The 18,253-nt window shown below is 36.2% G+C and overlaps 1 protein-coding gene across 2 annotated transcripts in view; it reads left to right on the top strand.

The window, feature by feature from the left end:
• The window catches only part of LRP6 (LDL receptor related protein 6), a 182,098-nt gene that overhangs the window by 147,086 nt on the left and 16,759 nt on the right, over window positions 1-18,253 (top strand). Inside the window, exons 15-19 of one of the 2 annotated variants that reach the window (XM_055396305.2) lie at window positions 792-982; window positions 9,001-9,210; window positions 12,275-12,400; window positions 16,950-17,186; window positions 18,055-18,165. In XM_055396305.2, the coding sequence (XP_055252280.1) occupies window positions 792-982; window positions 9,001-9,210; window positions 12,275-12,400; window positions 16,950-17,186; window positions 18,055-18,165 (875 nt within the window). The remainder of the gene's footprint in view (window positions 1-791; window positions 983-9,000; window positions 9,211-12,274; window positions 12,401-16,949; window positions 17,187-18,054; window positions 18,166-18,253) is intronic. The other variant, XM_055396307.2, reaches the window with a different exon arrangement.

Here is an 18,253-nt window from a genome sequence, read left to right on the forward strand (position 1 = left end):
ATCCCATTTATGTTCTTGCTTTCTCTGTTTTTCTGCCTAGAATGTCTTTCCTTAGTCAGTACTGCTTTATCTGTCATTTCTGCCCATACCTCCAGAACTGTTGGAACTATGTCATCCTCCACTAATTTCCCCTTGATCTCCCCTGTGCCCCCCTCCCCCAAATGTGACGTCATCCTCTCTTAAATGCCCACTAGTCTATATCTGTGCCTCTTTAGTCCTTTCCAGTTTACCTTATACTTGATGATTTTTCAGGCTTGTATTTTCTCGGCTTTAGGTTCCTTTATGATAAGAACTAGTATGTCTTTAATACAGAGCTTTGCATTCAATTAATAGTACTTATTTGAATATGAATGAATGATAAGGAATTCAGCAAGGAAAGTAGCTTACTTCAGAAGAGTTACAGGAAAGAGATGAAGTGAAGAAGTTAAATGTAAGAAATAATTCACATATGACTTATTTTCAGTTATGAAATGGACTACAAAAGAAATTTAAAAGTTTGTGTCCAAATCTGATTACTGCTGTTATCTTTTATTTATCGTATTATTCCAAAAGCGTAAGTGTGCCTGTGTCTAACGTTTTATTAATTCCTGAAAGTTAACTCCCTAAGAACTTCTGTGAAACCTTTGTTACTGTTTTTGAAATTACGAAATGTATTCCATGATCTTTAAAAAATACTCTCAAACCTTAAAAAATGACAATATTATTCTACTTCCTTTTGTCTTAACAGAAATATGCTCATTTTGTGTGGTTTCTTACTTTAGTAAACTTAGAGTTTCCTCCTTTCTTTTCAGGTATATGTATTTTACCAATCTTCAGGAAAGGTCTCCCAAAATTGAACGAGCTGCTTTAGATGGAACAGAACGGGAGGTCCTCTTTTTCAGTGGTTTAAGTAAACCAATTGCTTTAGCTCTTGATAGCAGATTGGGCAAACTCTTCTGGGCTGATTCAGATCTCCGGCGAATTGAAAGCAGTGATCTTTCAGGTACACAAGAAATATTATTCTGTTTCAGTAATTGAGATGATTCACTGATAGCATTTGTATTTTCCTTCTGTTGTATTGTACACATTTCTTTACAGTTTTATTCACTAAGAGTAGTCAGCAGCAAGTTGGTTGGGAAGCACTTTTTCTTTAACCGTCAACATGATTACTCCATCTGTTATCTAATAACTTGCCAATTTTCTTGATTTGGGCTCTGTAAATAGTATGTTTCTAATGCATCTCTTGTCTTTTTCTAATTCTTCCGCTCTACTTTTCTTCTCATCATCTCTGGCCTGAATTCTAGCCTATGATTAGTCTCCTCCCTGTTGATTTTTCTTCCCTGGAAGTTTACATGCTGTTCCTAAATTAATTTTCCAAAGTGTGGTTTCTAATCATGTCACTGCCATACTGAAAAAACGCTCCAGGGTAGTCTCATAACCCAAAGAAAAAAGTCTGGTTGAATGCTTAAGTTGGTATTTGTCTTTAACAAACTCATCATAAATGCAAATGATCGTAACATTCCTGATGTGTTTTAATGAAATTAAATAATTTGTTGATCTTCAGATGTACTTTTTCATTTCTCTGCAATCCTTTGTTTACAATCACAGTTGTTCCCATACCCCCAGTTTCTGAAGTCCAAATACTCTGTGTTGCCTTACCGGTGATCACGGAAATGAAATTAAAATAATACACTGTATGAGAGACATAAAATATAAAGTTGATTATTCTCAGCATTGGCCAGAAAGGTAACAAGTGGCATGCTCTCATATACTTTTGTGAAGTGAAATTGGTAGAACCTTTTCAGAGGGAAATGTGCCAGTGAATTTCCATTTCAGAGAGCTGTCTTAACAGACATACTGAACCAGTTGTACAGGGGTATTTGCTGAGTATTCTTTGTAATATGTACACAGAAATACATCTGAGTATATTAAGTGTGTGAAATATTAGTCATTCAATAGATGAGGTGTGTAGTGACATAGAAGGATTTTTTAAAATTAAGTTGTGTAATATTATTAAGATTTAGTTTTATTTAAAATTTAAAACTATATATACACACATACATATATATACATACACATATACACATATATGTATACACACACATGTATATGCACACACACTATATACTGTATACACTGGCAGATTGCCTCCAAAAATGCAATATATCCTATACACAGACGTACATGTGTATATATGCACACATTATATATGTAATATATGTATATACTGTTGATAAGCATGTATGTTTGTGGATTCCTTGAAAAATATGCAAGCACATATATCTTGAGAAAGGTTTAAAAGTTTAGCATGCTAATATGTTGAGTATTGCTGTATCATTTAAAGTTTTATATATTTCAGTGTATTTGTACTTTTTCAAAAACTAAACAAGTTCTATTTTCAGGTTCAAAAGATCCCCTTCCATTATGTCTTTGATTCCAAACTGTCATGCACACACCTTGCATAGTATATTCTTTCCTTTAACTGATCACCTGTATAGCTTATATCCCATCTCATTTGTTTAATAGTTACTTATATCCATGTTTTAGCCCTTACTAATATGTCAATGGATGTTTTCCCCCTACTTTTCCTTTTCTCTTTTTTATTCATTTAGGATTTTTTTTAAAAATAGAGGTGATGCATGTTCTTTAGACAGTTTAGAAAATAAAAAAAAAGGAAATCCAAAACACTTATCATTATTGATACTATTGATACTTTAATGAATTAGCTTTCTTTTTTTTCTATACTTTTTTTGTTTGTTTGTTTCTCCATTTTTAATTATGACATGGTTCTAACATACAGAAAGTACAGAATTTCTGCCATCTAACTTAGTCAAATCTTAGCGTTTGGCCATATTTGCTTTTGAACCTGCTTTCCTCCTCTCTTGAAAAAAAGCATAGGGAGAATTTGAAGCTCTTGCGTCTCCTTCCCCAATTCTGTTTTCCTTCCCTTTTCTTAAGAGGCAACTTTTGATGTGTTTCTGTGCCATGCATGGTTTGCTCTGTGTGTGTATTTTTTATTGTGTATACTGATACAAATTTAAACTTTTTTACTTTTTAAACTTAATCCAGTCTCATGTATTCTTTTGTCACTTGCCTTTTTCAAATATATCAGTTTTGAGATGATCCCTATTGATCCACAGATCTGTGTTAGTTATTTTGCTAAATAGTAGTTTGGTTGTATGATCATTCTACAGTTTCTCTATCTCTATTCTGCTATCTAAACTGCTGTTTCCAATTTTTTGCCATTAAAAGCAGTAGTCTAAGCCTAGTAGTGGGATTGCCATGTAATGTGGTATGTATATATTCAACTTGAATATATCTGTTCAGGCTGCTCTCCAAAGTGATTGTATCAGTTTAAAATTCCCTCCAGAAGTATATGAGTTTCTCCTTTAGTACGTGTACTGTTAGACTTCTGAATTTTTACCAATTCAATATTTTAAAGGTATATCTGATTATTAATAAAATACAAACTTTTCTATTTGATATTAAAATTAATTTATTGGTCACTCATTTCTTCTGTGAATTGCAAGTCTTAGTTTTTGCCCATTTTTCTATTACTTATTTCTAGAAATTCATTATTCAGTGTATTAATGCATTATTAAGTTACATACATATTCAGGGAGAATTGTTAATGGTTAAAGAATGCAATCTTTTCATTTATGACTGTGGTGTATCTCTCCATTTAAAAGTCATCTGTAATAATTTTTGGTACATCTTTATACTTGCCTCTATAGAGAAAGATATGTTTTATATAAATCTTTGCTTGTGATTTACCTTTTCACTCTTCCAGTGGTGTCTTTAGATGAAAAGAAGTTATATTTTTAGTGTTGCACAGCTTATTAGTTTTTCCCTGTTATGATTAGTGCCTTTTATGTTATGTTTAAGAAATCTTTGCCTACTGCTTAGTTACAAAGATATTTTCTTGTGTTTTTTCCTAATATTTTTTTTTGTTTAACTTGTCTTATTTTAGATCTCTAATCCATTTGGAATTTATTTTTGTGTACGATGTGAGACAGGGGTTTAATTTTGTTTGCCATGTGGCTGATTCAGTACCATCTCTTTTGAGAAGACCATTCTTCCCCTACTCTTCTTTACTGTTACTTTTGTTGTAAATAAAGTGATTATATTTGTGTGAGTTCATTTCTGGACCCTAATGTTTCCTTGGTCACCTTGTCTTTGTATTGTCTTAATTTATAGCAGATTTATCTAGCAGTGTATGTCCTTAGTATTTCTTACCTTTAGTATTATCTTAATATTTCTTACCAAAGATTACCTTGGCAGTTGTTGACACTTTGCATTTCCATATACATTTTAGAATCAGCCTCTGAGTTTCCACCAAAAACAAAACACCTAGTAGAATTCTGAGTGGCCTTGCTTTAAGTTTATAGCAATTTAGGAAAAATTGTTATCTTTATAATAGTAGTCTTCTAAACCATGAACTCCGGGAGTTGGTGATGGATAGGGAGGCCTGGCGTGCTGTGATTCATGGGGTCGCAAAGAGTCAGACAGGACTGAGCGACTGAATTGAACTGAAACCATGAACATGGTATATCCCTCCATATATTTAAAACTTTAATTTCCCTTAGTGTTTTGTCGTTTTCTCTGTTGAGGTTGCCTATCTTTCATTGGAGTCATTCTTTGGTATTGAATGCTTTTGAATGCTAGTGGTAAAGAGTATTCTAAGTATTTACTATTTCATTCTCTAGCTGTGGCTGGGTACAGAAATAGAGGTTTTCTTCTCCTCTCCTACCCTCGTGCATTCAGTTTGTTCCCAGCCGCCTTGCTAAATTATTAACAGAATTTCCTGTGTTGTGGAATCATTTGTCTACAAATGAGGAAAGTTGTTTGTTTTCTTTTTCAGTCCTTTTTTCCTTGTTGCCTTACTACATTGACTGGGGACCACTCCCTGCCCCCCACCCCAGTACAATATCGAACAAAATGATAAAATCCCTAGATATTTTTGTTTCAGTTTGTATTTGCTTTCCATGATTTGAGGAGAAAGCATCCAGTACTTCATTATTAGGTTTTTGCTAAGGTTTTTCTGTAGGTAACTTTTAAAAATCAGATTAAGGAAGTTCTATTCTTGGCAGAGGAACCAGAGATCAAATTGCCAACATCTGTTGAATCATAGAAAAAACAAGAGAGTTCCAGAAAAACATCTGCTTTATTGACTACACCAAAGCCTATAACTGTGAATCACAACAAACTGGAAAATTCTTCAAGAGATGGGAATACCAGACCACTTACCTGCCTCCTGAGAAATCTGTATGGAGGTCAGGAAGCAACAGTTACAACTGGACATGGAACAACAGACTAGTTCCAAATTGGGAAAGCAGTATGTCAAGACTGTATATTGTCACCCTGTTTGTTTAATTTATATGCAGAGTATATCATGTGAAATGCTGGGCTGGATGAAGCACAAGCTGGAATCAAGATTGATGGGAGAAATATCAATAGCCTGAGAGAGGCAGATGACACACCTTATGCCAGAAAGTGAAGAGGAACTGAAGAGCCTCGTGATGAAAGTGAAAGAGAAGAATGAAAAAGTTGGCTTAAAGCTCAGTATTCAGAAAACTAAGATCACAGCATCCGGTCCCATCACTTCATGGGAAATGGATGGGGAAACAACAGAAACAGTGACAGACCTTATTTTCTTGGCCTCCAAAATCACTGCAGATGGTGACTGCAGCCATGAAAGATGCTTACTCCTTGGAAGAAAAGCTATGACCAACCTAGACAGCTTACTAAAAAGTGGAGACATTACTTTGCCAACAAAGGTCCGTCTGGTCAGAGCTATGGTTTTTCCAGTAGTCATGTATGGATGTGAGAGTTGGACTATAAAGAAAGCTGAGTGCCGAAGAATTGATGCTTTTGAACTGTAGTATTGGAGAAGACTCTGGAGAGTCCCTTGGACTGCAAGGGGATCCAGCCAGTCCATCCTAAAGAAAATCGGTCCTGAATATTCATTGGAAGGACTGATGCTAAAGCTGAAACTCCAGTACTTTGGCCACCTGATGCGAAGAGCTGACTCTTTTAAAAGACCCTGATGCTGGGAAAGATTGAAGGTAGGAGGAGAAGGGGACGACAGAGGATGAGATGGTTGGATGGCATCCTTGACTCTATGGACATGAGTTTGAGCAAGCTCCGGGAGTTGGTGATGGAGAGGGAAGCCTGACATGCTACAGTCCATGGGGTCGCAAAGAGTTGGACACGACTGAGCGACTGAACTGAACTCTTGTTAGTTTGGTAGAATAAATCAAACTTGGCCTGATACATTATCCTTTTTTTATATTGCTGAATTTGATTTGGTAATGTTTTGTTTAAGATGTTTACATCTGTGTTCATGAGAAAGATTACCCCATGATTTTCCTTTCTTACCAACATAATGCACTTGTTGGAATTTTGCCATCAAGGTTACATTGGCCTCATAAAAAGAAACATTTCCTTTTTTCCTGTTTTCTGAAAAAGGTTGATTTAACGTTGGTAGGGTTTTCTTCTTTTTTCCCCCCTTCCTTTTATATATTCACAGATAATCCTATACTTTTGTCATGGGTTATCTTTCTACTTAGAGTCTTTTATACTGGAGTAGATTTAGTATATGCTTTCCGTTCCGTTCCGTTCAGTCGCGTTCGACTCTTTGCGACCCCATGAATCACAGCATGCCAGGCCTCCCTGTCCATCACCAACTCCCGGAGTTCACCTCAGACTCATGTCCATCGAGTCGGTGATGCCATCCAGCCGTCTCATTCTCTGTCGTCCCCGTCTCCTCCCGCCCCCAATCCCTCCCAGCATTGGTTTGTTGAATAAGTATGTCTTTTCATTGCTGGTTCCGGTGTTTTTTAACTGCTCTCAGAGTATATCTTGTGTCCTCCAGCAACACTGTTGACCTCTCCTAGTTTTCCCTGGTTGTTCAGTTGAGGCCGTTCTTACACTACCACCAACTCATCTTTTTTTTTTTTTAATCATTCTTTCTGCTGCTGTTTTAAATTTAATTTTAACTTTTATCAAAATAATACATGTAAATGTGGAAATCAAGTGGTTCCACTTGACCTGTAACAAAATCCAAGTTTACTCTGCTCCTTCCTCCTGTTAGTTCCTACTCTTAGAGGCATCTCTGATGGTTTAATCAAGAGTCATTTTAAAATATGTGATTTAAAACAGCTGCTTCTTGATGTTTAAATTTTAAACATCACAATTTGACTTTTTTTGATGGAAGATGAGGATTTGCTGTCTTAAACCATATATCACTAAAATACCTATATGAACTTTTCTGTCATCCACCCAGCTAAAAAATTATCCCATCCAACTTAAAAACTATCATTTTTTTAAAAAAATTAAATAATAATTCTTAAGTTCATCAGTTTAGTCGCTCAATCGTGTCCGACTCTTTGCAACCCCATAAATCACAGCACGCCAGGCCCCCCTGTCCATCACCAACTCCCGGAGTTCACTCAAACTCATGTCCATCGAGTCGGTCATGCCATCCAGCCATCTCATTCTCTGTCGTCCCTGTCTCCTCCCGCCCCCAATCCTTCCCAGCATCAGACTCTTTTCCAGTGAGTCAACTCGTCGCATGAGGTGGCCAAAGTATTGGAGTTTCATAATTATTTGTTATTTATGGGTATTGAAATGTAGCCATCACCTTCATTTCTTTCTGCAGCATTTTTCCTTTCTGAAATTATTATTGTCTAATTTAAATATTGTTTCAGTATATGCAGGTGCAGCGACCAGTCCGTCTTTTTTTGTTTGAAGACATACCTCTGTATCATTCTGTTTCAGTCTGGATTGGCTTGCTCTCAGCCAGCTTCCTTTCACTGTTACCTGGGGATGTATTTGCTGGCCTTCTTGGTGCTGAACCTGCTGTTCCCTAGTTTCTGTTTCTTGGTTCATTCCTTTTCCCTGAGAGATCATATCCTCTACTAGCTGCTTGAAAGGAGGTTCACAGGAGATTAATATTCTAGATCTGTTGCTTGTCTCTTCCCCGGCTTGTAAATTTTATATTGCTTTTCTACTCTTATGTCCTGTTTTTCCTTATGCCTACTTATGCCTTCATTGTTTACTATCATTTTAGTAGATTTTTAGGAGGGAGCGTATGTAGACTTGTGTTTAACTCACCATGGATCTGAATGTTGACTTGGTGCCTTCTCGAATGTATCTCCCCACCTTTCTCCATTTAAGTTTGGCTTTATGCTTGGCTCTTTCCTGGAACTTCCCCTGATATTTCCAAAGTATTAAGCTAGTATCTTTCTTTGATTGAACTCATCAGTTAAGAACCAGGGAAAAGTTCTATAGATATTTGAAGGATGATTTAGAAGGAAGAGGGAATGAATGGGTGTGTGTTTTCTGTTTGAATGAGGGTGAAACAGTTGGGGTGGTGAGGAGTGCGGCACAGATTTCAGCATATGGTGCGAGAAAACTTTCTCATAGTTCAGTAACAGAATCGGTTGCCTTTCCAGAATCTGGATGGCTTTGGGTCTGGGGTATTTTAGAAATACTTATTTTGAGTCTAAGCCTGAACCAGGTAATGTATGAATCTTTTCTAGCGTTCTGAGTGGCTGAGTTAATGAGGCTGTTGTTCTCCACAGATGCCTTGAGTGTGCTCAGCAGGTGTGCGTGGCCAACAACAGAGTGCTCTGCCCGCCACCACTACTTCATATAGAGAATCACTGTTTTGTATTTCTTATGTATTAGAGATCCTCATAAGATTTAATTGGGAAAAAATGGACTGGTTTAAAAAATTTTTTTGAAAAAGGCTCTCAAGTTCTTTTCTACATTTCTGTGAACTCAGTATTTACTGTGTATTGGACACTTATTTGCTCTTGATTGCACTTAAATGTTTAGTCTGTTATCTGGTGTGTATATATCTTTTCTTCTCAGAAAGATTTTTAAGTTTTCTGCTAGAGAGCTTATCCTGTTTTCCTGATCAGTACTTCTAGAATCTTAGTGGGTTTTCAGTCAGTAGCTGTTGAGTGTATAACTTGACCACGTGAATCATTTCTGTTGAACATTCTCCTTTCCAAGGAGCCAACCGAATAGTATTAGAAGACACCAACATTCTACAGCCTGTGGGACTGACTGTGTTTGAAAACTGGCTGTACTGGATCGATAAGCAGCAGCAAATGATTGAAAAAATTGACATGACAGGTCGAGAGGGTAGAACCAAAGTCCAGGCTCGAATCGCCCAGCTTAGTGACATTCACGCAGTAAAGGAGCTGAATCTTCAGGAATATAGTAAGTGCTGATGGTATATTGCTAGTCCCAAGATTCATGTTTGTTATTAGAAGTGACAAAAACTAAGATGTTGTGTGTCTTCTATTTTTAAGATTTTCATACACTTCTAGTTTTGCCATTTTTAAAATGTCTTCATGTTTTTAAAACCTTAGACTCGCCTGGAAATTTTTTCATATTAAACATGTTTTCCCTATAAAACAAGAATTAGAGAAAGGAATGGTGTGTCTTATTTTCAAAAATCTCCCCACCCAGTAACAGCAAGGACTTGCTTTTCTTTTTTTATTTTTTTAATTTTTATTTATTTATTTTTTTTTAAATGAGGCTTTTAATTAATGTTTGACAGAGCTGATTCAAGTTGAACAGACTAAATTTCTTTAAACAAACTTACTTATACTCCAGAGTCCTTTAAAAACTTAATAGCATTTATACATTGAAGGTATTTGATTTTCTTGTAACTAGCACTTCAAACGGAGAAGGCAATGGCAAGCCACTCCAGTACTCTTGCCTAGAAAATCGCATGGACAGAGGAGCCTGGTGGGCTGCAGTCCATGGGGTCGCTATGAGTCAGACCTGACTGAGCGACTTCACTTTCACTTTTCACTTTCACACATTGGAGAAGGAAATGGCAACCCACTCCAGTGTTCTTGCCTGGAGAATCCCAGGGACGGCGGAGCCTGGTCGGCTGCCGTCTGTGGGGTCGCACAGAGTCGGACACGACTGAAGTGACTTAGCAGCAGCACTTCAAATGCAACAAGCATTTGAAGCAACAAGCATTTGACCCAACAAGTAAAACTTTCTACAGTTCATAACTTTTATAAATAAAATAAATTAAATATACAGTGAATAAGTTCTCTGAAATATTTCAATATTTCTGCAGGTTTAGTAACATCGTAAAATACATTTCAACTAAAATTCACAAATCTAAAAACCTGTTAGGCATTTTTAGGCGTTTTAAGTTGGAAATGAAGACCAATGTTACATCGTAATATGCCAATTACAAATAGTACTTCAAATAGCAAATACTACAGTTTGTCCCAAACTTTAAAAACTGTTCATGAACTCAACACTGAACTATTGATGGCTATGAGAATTGTTTCCTAGCCTTTTTGAAAATTTCAACCCATTTACGTTTAAGGTAAGGACTTGCTTTTCATGTTTTCTCTTTCTCTCCTTCAGCATTTTAAGAATACTGGTGTAAAGCCTATATTAATATTTCTTTTGTTTCACGTACATCCTCATGGTTTCAACAGAAGCAGAAGTTAACATTTATATAATGATGAATATAGTTATCATGAAAATAAACCTATTCTTTCGCAAAAACAAAACAAACTAAAAATTAGTGTATAAACTTAGAGAAGACTATGCTTAATAAGTGCTTGTTGTTTTCCCTTTTTGGTTAAGTTTTTCAATTCACAGCTTGGGAAAGTGGCCATAAATTATTGAAAACTTAAAAATGACTAGTCATCTTGGCTTAGTTAATATGTGTTAATATAATACTATTAACTTTATTAATATAGTATTAATATTTTAGTTAGTATCAACATTATTAATAAGTTAATATTAACAGTAATTAATACTGTTAACTCTGTTAACATAATACTGTTATATCTGTCATCAGATGTACCCTCCCAGCAGTCACTACTGTAGGTCTTACATAATTATATCAGGAATGCAGATGTTAAAATGGAAGACTAATGAGAGAAGTATTCACTCCTGAACTTCTCAGCACAATGTTTTCAAATCAAATTGGAGTGTTTAAGAAGGAAACAGGAATGAGAACACCGTAGCTTGTTCAAGTCTCTATTGTGTTGTCACTGTTCATGAACTTAGAAGTTAATTAGAGGTATTTGAGATTTAATAGAATTGTCATTCTATGTTATGACATGTAATTCATGCTGAGTATTTAATAGAAATAAGGTAGAGATGATGTAATGGCTAAGTATTCAGTTGATACATGAGCTTTTTACGGCAGAAAATCTATGGATGTTTTCAGAATTTCAGGGGGAGTATCTTTTTTATAGTTCAACACTTAAATATGGTTTATATTTAGAAAAACTTTATTTTTCAAAATTTCTAAAAACATTAAAGAAAAGGAGATTGTTTATCGAGAGTGTAAGGTTGAGAAACACTGCTGTATAGGTTGTACATTCTGATACAAGGACTGATGTCTGCTTTGGGACATCTGTGTAGTATTACACATCTGCTCGTTTGTGCATAGTTGACTCTCCATCTCGTCAACACACGCTGAAGCAGGACTGATGTGTTACTGACGAGAGTCAGATAATAAACGGGTGGCCCCATTTGATGTTGGTATTCTGGAATGATAGCTGTCAAGTTGCTTTTGACGTGAGCTAAGTAGAAAAGTCAAAGCAATGATTTCATTAAATATAACTTATGAGACGGGCTTTGAAATGTGCCTGACAGTGTATTTATTTAATTTAACTCAAATAGGAAGAAATCAAACGTTTGTAACATTGCAAGTTCTTTTGCGGTTGACCAAGCAAATAATTTTGGTGGTCTCTGAGTGGTTGAATTCATGTGAACTTGTTTTTTCTTCTAACAGTTCTTAATTTTTAGCAGATTCCTCCTTAGAATACACTTTTTGAGCAAAATCATCATGTCTCTCAGAAAGGTAAAATTTCTGAGTTAAAAATCTTTAGAGGAATTTTTGTATTTTAGAATAAAATCCAGGTTTCAGCCTTCTCCCCAGCAATTTTTTTACTTTGAGTAATCAGCTTTTCTTATTTATAGAAATTAACATGAGCTATACCATTACCTTACTTTAAATACTTTAAAATATTTTATGTATAAATATGTAAAAACAGTGGCTACATATAAATATTTTGTGTCTTAAATTGTCCTTGTTTTCTTGTAGATTGTGTAGAGATGGTGTGAGTAATTATATTCAGTGGAAATAAAGTCCAAAGGAATTTTGAATTTGATTTTCTTGGTAACTCATAAATAATTGATTTTGGCTGGGCTTTTCTTCCTCCCTCCCTCCCTGGCCATTCCTTTCCCTTTCTTTTTTCTCTCTCATTCTCTTCTCTTTCCTCTTTCCTTGCAGGACAGCACCCTTGTGCTCAGGATAATGGTGGCTGTTCACATATCTGTCTTGTAAAGGGCGATGGTACTACAAGGTGTTCTTGCCCCATGCACTTGGTTCTTCTTCAGGATGAGCTATTATGTGGAGGTAAATATGTTGTTATTTTCTTCCAGAAGTGTGATGCCAATCACATGTTTCAGAACTTAGTCTCCCATTCTTTGACAGTGAAATTGCTTTCTCCTACCTTGACTGGCCCCTTGTATTTCATACATCTGCACTATCCTAGGCTTTGGGATAGTCTAAGATTGAATTAATCTTGACAAGAGATCAGTGTAACCTGACGCTGGGCCTAAGGCAGAAGAGCCCTTTTAGGGGAAAACTGGTAACTATAAATGAGTGTATTTCTTAATAACAAAGTAGTTTTTGCTCCCTCAAAGGGTAACAAGAATTAATTCCACCTCCTGTAATCTTTATCCACTGAATTCTGTCAGTTTATGTGTCATTGTTGCGAATGTATCCAGTGAAAAGAGTACTCTTCTGTTCAGATCTATCGTAGCAGTTGCCTGTTGTTTCTCTTACTTATCTAGTCAATTAAAAAAAAATTTTTTTTAAGGTATCACTGAGTGATAGTGATGTTGTAGTGAAATTGGTTCAGTTACTCATAGGACCACAACAAAGGTGTATCCCTTTGTTAAAACATTGTATGGTAGCATCAAATGCATTATAATATTTATTCCCTTAATTCAGAAATTCTCCTGCTGGGGATAATTCTATGTGAATTCAACCAAGGAAAAGGACTGTTTTTTACAGTGGCAGGAATTTAAAAACAATTTCTAATGATACGAAAATGATTTAATAAAATTACTGAGCTTATGTAGCTGTTAAAAATTATGATCATAAACTGATGTAAAAATGTAGCCCAAAGTTGGCTCAAGTGGGAAAATATATTAAAATGGTGTTTTATTGTGTGATGAGAACTACATTTAAAAAAAAAAATCTCTGAGAAAAAGATTGAAAGGGTTTACACTCAAAATATAAAAATTATTGATAAGATGGTATTATAAGAATACTTTATTCTTCTAGCTTTCAAGTTTTTAAAAAAAAAAAACACATGTATTGATAGCTATGAGGATCTCTGTTTGGACTGCAAGAGATGTGAAGATCTTTGACACAGAGAATGCAGTTTAGTTGAGGAGGTCAGCTTTGTGCACAGGGAAGGTTAAGCTTTGGTTCTTGAAGTATCTGTCCCCAGAATAGCAGGCATTACACAATGATGTAAATGTATTTAATGCCCTGATCTGTACATTTAAAAATGGTTAAAATGGTAAACTTGTTACATGTATTTTGTGTGTGCTTAGTTGCTCAGTTGTGTTCAACTCTTATGACCCTTTGGATTGTAGCCTGCCAGGCTCCCCATCCATGAGATTTTTTTCAAGCAAGAATTCTGGGGTGGGTAGCCATTTCCTCATCCAGAGGATCTTCCTGATCCAGGTATCAAACCCTGGTCTCCTGCATTGCAGGCAGATTCTTTACCTGCTGAGCCATAAGGGAAGCCCCCAAAACGGAATGTAGTTGCTAAAAGTGTATGTTAGTTGCTGAGTTGTGTCCAACTCTTTCTGACCCCAAGGACCATCGCCCACCAGGCTCCTCTGTCCACGGGATTGCCCAAGCAAGAATACTGGAGTGGGTAGCCATTCCCTTCTCCATGGGATCTTCCTGACCCAGGGATTGAACCTGGGTCTCCCGCATTGCTGGCAGATTTTTACCATCTGAGCCACCAGGGCCATAACTAAAAAAAAAAAAAAAAATTGTTTCCATGTCAGAATGCTGGATTATTGCTCCAGTAAGGCAAATCTTAGAAAAATATGCCTTTATGTAGACACAGATAAAACTGAATCAATGATATCACCATTCATTTAGAAGTGTCTTTTAAAAGACCAGTATTTTTTTTCTTCATATTTAGTGACCGAATAGTCAGTGTGCTTTAACAGATATGTACAGTGGTGTTACCAGCACCTATTTCAAGTGAAAGAAAGTGAAAGTCGCTCAGTCGTGTCTGACTCTTTGCAACTCCATGGACTATACAGTCCATTGAATTCTCCAGGCCAGGATACTGGAGTGGGTAGCCTATCCCTTCTCCAGTGGATCTTCCCGAACCAGGAATCAAATTAAGGTCTCCTGCATTGCAGGTGGATTCTCTACCAACTGAACTCTTAGGGAAGCCCACCCAGTTCAAGACATAGAGTATTATCATTAAGGATAGTTCCCTGTGTCTCGGTAGCCAGTTCTCTTCCTGGAGTAGTTTTCATCTCCATGGTTTAACTTTACTTATTTTTGAACTTTACATAAGGAATCATGATGTGTGTACTCTATGTCTGGATTCTCTAGTTACTGTAATATTTTGAGGTTCATCCTTATAGTGAGTGGAGTGCCCCAGTCTATAGTTTTCTTTTTATTGCTGTGAAGTGAGTTTCATTGTATCTATACAATTAAACCACAGTTTTATTATTCTTGTGTTCAGGGACATTTTAATTGTTTTCAGTTTTTGTTATTAAGAGCAAAACTGCAGTGAATTGTGAATTCAATAAATCTTGAATTTAATGTAGATTTCACATGCATGGATGCATGCATGCCTCAGTCATGTCTGACTCTTTGCGACCCCATGAACCGTGTAGCCTGCTAGGTTCCTCTGTCTGGGATTCTCCAGGCAAAAATACTGGAGTGGGTTGCCATGCCCTCCTCCAGGGGAACTTACTGACCCAGGGATAGGACCTACATCTCTTATGCCTCCTGAATTGGCAGACAGGTTCTTAACTACTAATGCCACGTGGGAAGCTTAGATTTTACAGTGGAGGCAAATGAAATACACAATCTGAAGTTCTCTGCTTGACCTTCTCAAGATGTGTTTTCATTCGAGCCTGTGTTACCTCCCCATCATCTCATTGTGTACTTCTGCCAGTCTGAATGTGTTTTCAAACTGGTCTCACCATATTTTTTCATTTAAAAAAATTTTTAGGAGAGCTTTTGTTTGTGTAGATTATATTTATCTTTGTTCACTATGGTAGGATTTGAAACCAAGAACTTTAAAAAATACTTGTTAAAAATAACAATAAATAAAGCATTACATGTTCTCAAGTTAAAACTGTTAAGAAAATTGATGGTATTTTCTAAAGCAAAATAATTTTAGTGAGAAATATAGCATTTTTTTACATTTTAAAAAATCTGTTGAGTGTTGAGCTGGATTCTCTAGTCTGCTTCTGCATTCAGTCTGTTGTAGTATGTAGCTTCATTGAACTTATGAAGAATTTGGGCCTCGCAGATACGTAGTTGGAAAATGGAGGGCTATAATTAAGTACCTTTTCAAATAGTTATGCATATGCATTTTGAATTCTACACCAAATCTTGACATATGATAGTTTTCTATAGTGTTAGTTGCATTGTGGAACTTGAAACCATATCAGTTCACTTTTTATAGTCTCTTATATTGAAATCCATTAATTATTTTGTACTGTGATTGGGTATTTTATCCATGCACTGTTTTGTAACCTTATGCATCTTGGTCATTTGGAAATACTAGAATTCCATTCAGAAATTCCCAGATCATCAGGTTTTGATGCATTTCATTATACAGTGTCAAAACAATCACATTAATATTACCACCAATCTCATCATAAGAATATTTAAGTACTAGGAATCCGTCAAGCTAACAGTGTTGGATCCAGGTCTTCCAAATTTACAATTTCTGATAGAAAGTTCCAGTGTTGTATAATTTGCCACAAAGGTACGTTATGGTTTACTATTGTTTGAATTCGCTGGTTCATTTTTAAAAAACTTACCACAAAATACCCAAGTGCAAATATCAGTAGTTTATCTGCCACTCATTCCTTCACATTAAAAGGGTATCATGTTTTGGGTTGCGTTTACAGCTCAGAATGTTTTTCCTTTTAGAAACCTTCATGCTGAGGTATGCAGCCTGAGCTTTGTACATGGTTTCCATTTTGTCAAACAGTATTGAGGAGATGTGTACTCAGAGAATTGATTTTAATGCAATTAGTATTTTTTACTGATGCATCAAGAACATTCTTGAATGAAACTGCCCCACCCCCGTGTGTATATATGGTATATGACTATGGAGAATGCGGTGACTACTGGTACAGTTTGGGGCCCTTGCCCCGAGTCTGCTAAGGTGCCAAGAGCTTTACCTTCGTGACATCAGTGCACGTGTAGTGAGAAAGGCAGGTGATAGGTTAGTATTGTAAAATAGTGTCTGTCAGTTCCCTGGAAAGAGGTTGCAGGTCAGGAACCTGCAGGGGTTCGGAGATCATTCTTTGAGAACCTCAGGGCTGGGAAAGTTATGAATTCTAAGATAACTTTAAAATATTTGAAGGTGGATGATTATAATGGTAATTCCTGGGTTATGTCTGAGATTATAACAGATTGCAAATTCAGTACTCCTACTTAAATTATAATATATAAGAAAATTATGCCTTATAGTTTTGTAAGTTAGTGAATCTCAGTGAAATAGTGTAAAAATTCTATCTCTTTTCCAATTCAGTAAGATAATTTATAGATTTTATCTATTATAAAGTGCTTTGTGTATGTGAATCATTAAATGGGCTTCACTCAGGTGTAAATGTCAGTACCTCTGTGTGACTGTAATTGTGTTTTTCATTCCCCTCCCCCTATTCATTTGAAGAACCCCCAACATGTTCTCCTCAGCAGTTTACTTGTTTCACGGGAGAAATTGACTGTATCCCTGTGGCTTGGCGGTGTGATGGGTTTACTGAATGTGAAGACCACAGTGATGAACTCAATTGTCCTGTGTGCTCAGAGTCCCAGTTCCAGTGCGCCAGTGGACAGTGTATCGATGGTGCCCTGCGGTGCAATGGAGATGCGAACTGCCAGGATAAGTCAGATGAGAAGAACTGTGAAGGTATCCACAATTCCTAGGCCTGGTTACAGATTTCCTTTTTCAATTAAGTTGTTTGAAATTCAAAGTTTTGCTTTGGCTCATTCAGTGGTAGATTTGGGGTTTTTCAAGTGTTTTTTTGACTTTTATTATTTCTAAACATAGTAGCATATTCTAAATTGTCTTAATTCACTTAATGTGTACAAGATTTATATACATTAGTAACTTTTGCAGTTGAGAAATGATACCAAAAGATTAGCCATTCATTATGTAAAAATGGTCCTTGTTCGCAGTGAGCTCTGAATGGGACTTCCCTGGTAGCTCAGCCAGTAAAGAACCCGGCAACGCAGGAGACTTGGATTTGATCCCTGGGTCGGGAAGATCCCCTGGAGAAGGGAATAGCTACCCACTCCAGTATTATTGCCTGAAGAATTCCATGGTCAGAGGAGCATGATGGAGTACAGTCCACGGGGTCACAAAAAGTTGGACATGACTGAATGACTAAGCACACACACATGACACTTATTAACAACATAAAGTAATTTCATGTTTTCTTCTCATCCACTAACTTTTAACAGAGTATAAAACAACCACAACAAAAATATTCTCTGGAAATTTTTAGTGTCTAGAAATGCATGTAGAATTCTTTTAATTCTTAACAGAATTGTTAGTGAAAGATGGAATTTAATATAAAGGACAAAATAGGAAGTTTCCTGCTAGATGGCTTTTTCTTCTCTTTTCTATCTCTCAGTTGAAATCCCCAGAGAATTATTTGTAAGTTTTCTCTAAAAGTCTGATTGTTCACGTGTGCCCAGAAAGCTCTCTTTGACTTCTGCTAGACTTTGCACGATAGCAAAGCTAAGAAAACTATTTACTTTTTTTTCCCCCACAGTACTCTGTTTAATCGATCAGTTCCGCTGTGCCAATGGTCAATGCATTGGAAAACACAAGAAATGTGATCATAATTTGGATTGCAGTGACAAATCAGATGAACTGGATTGTTGTAAGTATGATGAAAACCTTGTATTACTCTTAAGGGAGAATTTTCTTTCTTAAAATAGCTTTATTAGTCTTGAAAGTGTGAAAGTGAA

The sequence above is a fragment of the Moschus berezovskii genome, chromosome 6 (genome assembly GCF_049115385.1).
Source record: "Moschus berezovskii isolate FMDL1 chromosome 6, NW_MosBer_1.0, whole genome shotgun sequence".
NCBI lineage: Eukaryota > Metazoa > Chordata > Mammalia > Artiodactyla > Moschidae > Moschus > Moschus berezovskii.